At 35.7% G+C, this 8159-nt stretch overlaps 1 protein-coding gene across 1 annotated transcript; it reads left to right on the top strand.

Moving 5' to 3' along the window:
• Positions 1 to 689: 689 nt before the first annotated feature.
• LOC140791236 (nicotianamine aminotransferase 1-like) lies at positions 690 to 6815 on the top strand. Its single transcript, XM_073141674.1, has 8 exons — positions 690 to 838; positions 922 to 1229; positions 3745 to 4084; positions 4445 to 4657; positions 5765 to 5824; positions 5909 to 6064; positions 6146 to 6239; positions 6513 to 6815. The coding sequence occupies exons 1-8, from the start codon at positions 821 to 823 to the stop codon at positions 6644 to 6646; spliced, it is 1323 nt and encodes a 440-aa protein (XP_072997775.1). The 5' UTR covers positions 690 to 820; the 3' UTR covers positions 6647 to 6815.
• The last annotated feature ends 1344 nt before the right edge of the window (positions 6816 to 8159 follow it).

Here is an 8159-nt window from a genome sequence, read left to right as displayed (position 1 = left end):
AAAAAAAAATTAACGAAAGTTATCTAATAATAATTTATGATAGTATATAAAATTTAAAAAAAATTGTAAAGTGTCACATTTTTTTTCTCTAGAAGAGCAAATGAAATGATTAGTCAACTGTGTGACTCCAATCACATTAGTTTAAATTATACGACCCTCGTATATTTTCCTTCAAATAAAAACACGTGATCGATAGAATGACGTGGATCATACTACATCTTACATCTAGGTTGGCCAGAAGACTCACGGAAGCTTAAAATAAAAATAAGAGAAAAATAAAATAAAAATAAAATTAGATATAAGAAATTAGAAAGTCTTTGAATGGTTATTTTTAATTTTTTATTATATATAAGTCCTAAGGCTAGATATAAGCCGAACAAAGAAATAATCTCTTTAGGTACAAAAATACTTAGACCTCACTAAGTTTTTAACTGTCTAGTTATAGGCTTCAGTTATATGCGTTGTCAAATAATTACTTCGAACCAAATACTACCGAGACTTGCTCTAAACCATCGCGCTGTCGAGCTGCTCCTCTAAATTAATCAGTATCGAGCTATCAACTAAATCAAGTTAAACTATTAAACTACTAAATGATTTATCTATAATATTATTTAGAGATAGAATTAGAACTCAACCTCTTTAGTCATTGGGAACGATACCTACCTGCTTTAATTGGTTGGTCTTTAAAAGTTAATCTCGCCCTACTCCCCCAACCAAAACTATACAAGTGCTATAACATCCCACGTTGCCTATCGCTAAGAAGGAACCTCCCAAGTGTTCTTCTCCTCCTCTCCTCTCTCTCTCTCTCTCTCTCTCTCTCATGGCACCCACAACGCAGGTAATTCGCTAAACCCCTAAATTAATCCTTCTCTAATCAAACAAAGATCTAACTCTTCTAATCATTCCGATTCCATTCCCTAGGCTCCGATCTCGCCAGACAGCAACGTCGTGTGCATTTCCAAAGCGGCATTACCGGCCAAAGGAGGCGAAATGGTGAAGTGCAACCCCATCTTATCCGGGAATAAAACCTCGATAAGGGGAGTGGTGGCGGAACTGCTCGCGAACGCCAGTCCGGAGAAGAAGCTCATCTCGCTCGGCGTCGGAGACGCCTCCTCGTTCGCTTGCTTCCGCAAAGGGAGCGAGTTTGCCACCGAAGCCGTCGTCGCCGCCGTCAAATCGGCGTCGTTCGATTGCTATGCGCCCTCTTTTGGGTTCCCCTTCGCGCGAAGGTGAGTCCAAGTTGCATTGCGATTCTAAATCTCTTGCTATTGTTTTGGGCCACTCAATCTGAGCTAGGTTTAAAAATCATTAGCAATCTAACTTAATATATTTAAGAAAACTTCATATATGATTTCTAGGAAAAAATAAAATAAACTCTTTTCTAGTCATATATTATACATTTTTAATTATTAACCCATAAACTATGTGTTTAAGAGATGGGCTAATCCTTACTGATATATAAATTGAATAATCACACAATTCTCCTAAAAAACAAGCTATAACGAAAAGAAATAAATTATAATGAGATCAAATCATACGACCTCTATTATGGATTCACTGAGGTGGGGTGCAGTCATTTTATTATTTTTTTGAAATTTATATATATATATATATATATATATAATTTTTTTTTTTTTAAAGAGAAGTAGGGAATTTTTGAAGTTATAATTATTAGAGTGGAGAAATGCTACAAGAATAGATCAGTGGTAAGAGGTTGAGGTTTTAAAGGGTTGAGTCTTGGAATCATATCTTTCTGATAGATGCTTGTGAATTTTTGTGGTTGATTGATATCTGAAAATATTTAAAAGTATATTAGAGAGGAGGAATTGAACAACTTTCCAACTGTGAGGGAGTTGTGTCAATGGAGATGACAACTTGCCAAACTCTTATCTTTGTCAACAATTGGCCATTTGGCCTAATCTAGCCTAGTCTGTGTGCATAGTTTGATCTATTGCTTTCTTTGATAAAGACTCTTTGCCATCTTCTTTGAGTTTGTTCTTTTTCCACGTAGTTGTGATTTCACCCAAAATTTTTTTAATTATTTTATTTCTATCACTCTATGTAGGTGGAATTTAAATTTGGGGTCTCTTAATCTGATACCATGTTAAGTCTCACTAATTACTCTAAAAATTACTAATTTCAAGTTATTGTGGATTCTAGATTTATATTGTAGAGTATTTTCAAGTTTAAATTCCAATCGTATTAATTTAATTAAGTAACAATAAGAGCATGATTCTAGTAGTAATAATCTTTCATTTGCTTTATCATCTATCCCCCAAGATTTGAATCTATCTCAAATAAAATTCATTTTAGCATGCGTCTAGTTTCATCCCTCATTAGTACTTATCTTTCGCACTGCAGCCATTGCTTCTTATTCCATCCTTCTTATCCTAGGAGAAGTTCAACATGGATAGTGTCTTATTCTTGTCCTCGTATTTGTACTTATCTTCCCGATTACTTTGCCTAATTGCCCTCTTACCTTTTCGTGGATATCCTTGGACGAACGAAGGTGACTAGGTGACTAGGTAACTAGGTGACTAGGTGAGGTGAAGCCACCAGTTGTGGGCCCACCTAAGAACTCTGAGTCACGAGTTTTGACGGTCGAGATTTCACCCGCGTGTGCTCTCTTCTCCACGTCCCCTGTGAGGGCCTTCGCTGGGCAACCGTCCAATTTCGTAGGATGATTAGTTTGCCAGTTTGGGCTAGCGTTGTGGATCGTTTCCTAAGTAGGCTTTGCGTTTTAAGATGAGTTTCTTCCTTTCTAACTTTAACCACATGTCACATTTGATGTGCAAGTAGGAAGTGTTTGCAAACTAGTTTTAAGGATAATTTTACATAATCTCCATGAATTATTGCCAATTTTTAGCGTCCACCGCCTTCACTTATTAAATTTTTTTTTATTTGTTAGTTATCTGTTCGATTTTTAATTACAAAATAAATGTGATCTAGTGTCATGTGGTTAATTTTAGATCCTTTAGAAATATAATAGTAAAATAATTATTTGATATTTTCATTAACATGAGTGAAGGTGCAATAGTTAAAGTAAGATAAGAATATGTATATAAAAATGAGCAATAGTTCAGCTGATCTTATTGTAATTATCCTCTAGTTTTAATGTACCATGGTATTTAGTAACTATTCTACTGTACTGCTTGCATTTAATATTTTTTTATTTCAGGCAAGATGATATGCATGTTAAGACTTGGTTAATAGGTTTCCAAGAGAACTTGTTAGAAAAAGCATCCGTTCTGGTAAATCTGAGTGTGTAATTGGCAGTGCAAGTGCATGACTAATACATCAGCATGTATTTGACTGCATAGAATTGAATCTCAATTACTAACAGATAGGTGGTCAAAATTTAGAGAAGAATTCTTAATTAAGGAGAAAATTGTACGCAACATTCAATCGCACTGTTCAACGATCCGGATCGCATTCCAAATTAAAGATGGAAAGAGTTTTAAATTGGAGTGAGTTTATATTAGTACATAGCAAAACACTCGATGGTTGAGGGTCAAATCTTTAACTATCCATAATTTGACAAGTTTACAAAATCAACCTCTCACTTTTACTATTTACAAATCGACCCCTCTCTTCAAAAGAAGACCAAGCCATGTATTTGACAAGTTTAATTAGTTTTTGGTAGAAACCATGCATTAGTTTTTAATCTTTCTCATCCTCTTCAACTTTTGTATATTCCTTTTTATTTTTTATTTTTTATTCTGTTCTTCGAAAAACCAAGAACAGGGCGGTGGCAGAGTACCTGTCCAAAGGCGCGAAGCACGTCATCCGCGAGGCCGACGTGTTCCTAACTGTAGGCGGGACGCAGGCGATCCAAGTATGCGTGACGATTCTTGCGCGGCCGGGGTGCAATCTGCTCCTCCCTCGTCCGGGATTCGCCCCCTACGAGTCCGCATGCGAGCTCTCCGGCGTCGAGCCCCGCTACTACGATCTCCTCCCCCGCCGGGACTGGGAGATCGACCTGACCCACCTCCGATCCCTCGCCGATGCTGACACCGTCGGCATCGTCGTCATCAACCCCAACAATCCCTGCGGCGCCGTCTACTCGCCGGCCCATCTCCTCCAGGTCACACTTCTAAACTCTCTTTCTATTAAATCTTTGAAAAATTTCTGCCCCTCTTTTTTTCTCTTAATTTTTCTACGAACAATGCTGTGTATTCTATTTTCCTCTGATTTCCTATGTTTTTTTCTGGATTAATAGTTGATAAAATGAGTTTTTTTTCTTTCTTTTTCTAGATAGGCTATCTAGTTAAGGGTTCGTATAGGGGGAAGTAAATGAAGGAGGTAAATGAAAATATCCCTAAGCTGATTGCTATCTGCCAGTTTAGAGTGTTGGTTTTACTAGTTATATTGCAATACTGGGTACCAAGATAATGACAGTTTTGGTGACGAAATTGATAAAATTCTGGTACACTTTCTAATGCAGATTGCTGAGACCGCAGGGCAGTTAAATCTTCCAGTTATTGCAGATGAGATATATGGGCATATGACATTTGAAGGAAACAAATTTGTGCCGATGACTTCGTATGCTCACTTGGCACCAATTATTACTATAGGAGCATTGTCAAAGCGCTGGATGATTCCTGGTTGGCGCCTTGGATGGGTAGCCATGTGTGACCAACAAGGAACTCTTAAACAAGTATGTGGCAAATTCTAGCAGATGTAGTTTTGCAATTCTTTTTTTTTAAACCTTTATTTATTTACGGCATTCTAGCTAAATATTTGCAATCATCTAATCGTTGTATCTTGTTTATTAGTCCATTCTTCACAAAGTGAAGAATTTCCATCCTTTCAACTCTCTATAACTGAATAATCAGTATCCATGTTACCACATTAGTTTATTATAATTAAACTTTGTGGTGTCAGCTGGCAGATCCGCTTATAATAGGATGCAACTAATGAGCATGAACACTAGCATTATTATTTCCATGCACTGGGAAAAATAATAAAAGGAAAATTATATTCGCTGATACTTAACATGCAAGTTTAATTTGGCCAGGTATCTTTCGTGTATATTGATACTCTTGAAATGTTCATAGATGTTTCTATTGTTACAGAAACCAGTATAAATTCATTGTATGAAAGTATTAAAATGTGAATTGCATGATAAATTCAAGTTCATGATATTTATTATTTAGAATAAAAACTATTGCTTTTGGTTTGATATCCTTAACTATAGTTGTAATATTGCTTTTCTTCTGTTTCCATGTTTGTTACTGAATTTTGTGAACAAACCTAAAACAACATTTGGGCTTTATACTTAGACATGGTATATTTGAAAATCTTAAATCTGCAAAGAGAATTTGTGATGTTTGCCTCACATCCTTCTCCCCTACCAAAGCGTTTTGTAAAGCATTATTCCTTAAGTGCAAAAACCATAGTGTTTTATTCTTTGTTCAACAAAAGAGTATGAGCTTGATTTGATTTCAACCTCATATCTCCTTCTAGCTTTGCTACATGATGCCCATTTTAGCCCAAGGCTACTCAACAAGACTAATCATTATGACTTGGTTAATGGAGTGTTCCGACTGCTTTATGACTTTCTTAATCATCATTAACTATGCTCTGCATTAATGCAATACTTTTGGATGAGAAAATTCTTAAAGCTAAAGAAGATATCATAAGAAGAATAATATTAATTTTTCCTGTTTATTATCTTTTAGAAAGTCTAATGCAGGTTATCTTACTAGATTTCTCTAAAATCTTTCATGTGAATGAATGCTATTTTTGTTTGTTGCTATGAAAGGTCAGGGTGGCCACTGAGATGCTAATGAATGTAACTTCTGGTCCATCTTCAATAGTTCAGGTTAATCACCTCTCTTTAAATTTTTTTTCCTTTTAGCTGTTTTATTCCCTAAAGCAACACTCATATTGGCTGAATTCACAACAGGCTGCAGTTCCTAGTATTCTGTCTGATTCACATGAAGAATTCCATAGAAATGTCCTTGCCTTATTGGAGTCATCAGCCAATGCACTATATAGAAGAATAGATCACATTGAAGCGCTGCAGTGTTATTCAAGGCCCCAGGGTTCCATGTTCATGATGGTAAGATATTATTGAGTACACTATTGACTATTGAGATCACAGTTATATAATTGAATCAGACTGGACCTTTCTGAATGGCAGGTTGAAGTCAAAACAACACTTCTATCTGGCATCAGAGATGACTTGGACTTTGCTAGAGAGTTGATAAAAGAAGAATCTGTTTTGGTGGTACCAGGTATGGTGATTTTGGCAATTGTTCTAATACTGACTGTAGCAATGCCAAACCTATTTGGACCTTCTGCATACCAAAACCTACATTTTAGTACACGTTTCTCAATAGTATAAGTCCCGCAGTTTTATTTTAGTTACCTTCACTCGTTTCATCATCATGATAAGTATTTGACTTTGGTTTGATCATAATAACTACATTCTGCTTTCTCTTTTAATTTAAATTGTTTTATATAAATATACGTGCCAATTGCTCATTGTGAAGGTTATGTAATTTTAGGTTCAGTCATTGGATTAAAGAACTGGGTGAGGATATTCTTTGGAGTTCCTGCTGATCTGGTGATGGAGGCTTGTGATAGGATTGAATCTTTCTGCAGGAGGAGGCAAAATCAGCAAATTTTCTTGTCAAAGTAAATATAATTAAGTAAATATTTCTGAAGTCTCCTTCAGAATTAGAAACATTAACTTATAGTCTTTCATTGTTCAAGTTAGTTGCATATATTTGTACTAAATTTTGGAATTAGAGAAAAAGTTCATGTTTCTGTAGTTTCTCGAGAGAGGAAATGAATAGAATTCTGAGCTACCCCTGATCTTCCAATTTCTCATATTATCAGGTGTGATTAATTTGTAAGTTGTTGCACATCGATTAATCTCAAAAGTTTCAATTAGATATCTGTAAGATTTTATTGGAGAAAAAGATGAGACACCCTCATATATTGTCTTCCAAGAGAGGTCCTTCATCTATTGCATTGAGCCACTAGGCTACTCTAGCAATACTCTTCACATTTATCATTTATTTCAGAATAAATTGCAGTTGCCCTTTGAATGTCAACACTAGTAATCTTTTTCCATTGATAAGAACACTTAGGCGCCGGACAATAGCCAATTTGATAATGCTCAGTCAGTTATAAAGACTCATATTGTATGAGAGTTTTTGGGTTCCGATTCTAATAGTATCGGTATTTAGTAAGATATTATTTAATTTTTATTTCTATTTGACAAAAACAATGTCCATAGAGAAAAATAAGAACTTAACACTGAAGACATTGTCACTAGGATACCCCTCATCATTTTTGAAGTTATTAAATTCACTATCTACACTGGTGTTTGTGCTCATCCAAAGGATATCGGTTGTCAATCTCTCCCTCACCCTTGACTTTAATTATACACCATTTGTCAATTTACCAATGAGTTTTTGACTAAAATAGGCTTGTATAAAATATTATTTACTAGAATAGTTTGTCAATGAGATTTATTACTATATGGATTTATTTTGTCTGGCTCACAAGTTAATACTAAAGTTACTGAACTGTTCAATGGCTTGTATCAAAGATAAATTACTAAGAAATGCTGAAAATTTTAATACTTTAGCAAAAGAAAGGAAATTTGGTGGATAAACCAGTAATGTAAAAATAAATTATAAAGAGGCCTATTTTGATAAAAACTCATTAAACAATATTCTAGAACTTGTCCACCCGCGCCATTAGACGACGCCCTCACCAAACAGCCGAAAACACCGTACACACGTGTAAGACCCACCAAAGTCCAGCAGACACGTACCTCTCGTCCTGTGAGACGCGGATCTAATTGGGTCAAGTCACAAGTTTGATGTTCGGTACCTAACATCCGATTGGTTCCACGTACAACTATATATGTCATGCCATGCGTGGCTACAAGACTACAAACATTATTATACTATGCAGGAACTCAGGTTACATCTCGCCAGCAATATCGTTCACCAACAAGTTGCAAACCTACTCGGATAAGAATATTAGACGCTAATTCCGAACAATGTCGACATATCTTGGTGGCAAATCGAACTACTTATCAGCCAATGAGACACTGCCGCCTGCTTGCATCTAATTGGGAGTAGTAGGCTACTTTTTCATTTATACGCTCCTAATTTTGATTATTTTATCAATTTGAG

The sequence above is a fragment of the Typha latifolia genome, chromosome 6 (assembly GCF_019914945.1).
Source record: "Typha latifolia isolate L0001 chromosome 6, TyphaL0001v2, whole genome shotgun sequence".
NCBI lineage: Eukaryota > Viridiplantae > Streptophyta > Magnoliopsida > Poales > Typhaceae > Typha > Typha latifolia.
The sequence above is the reverse complement of the archived record's forward strand: the minus strand, read 5'-3'. Positions and strand labels throughout refer to the sequence as shown.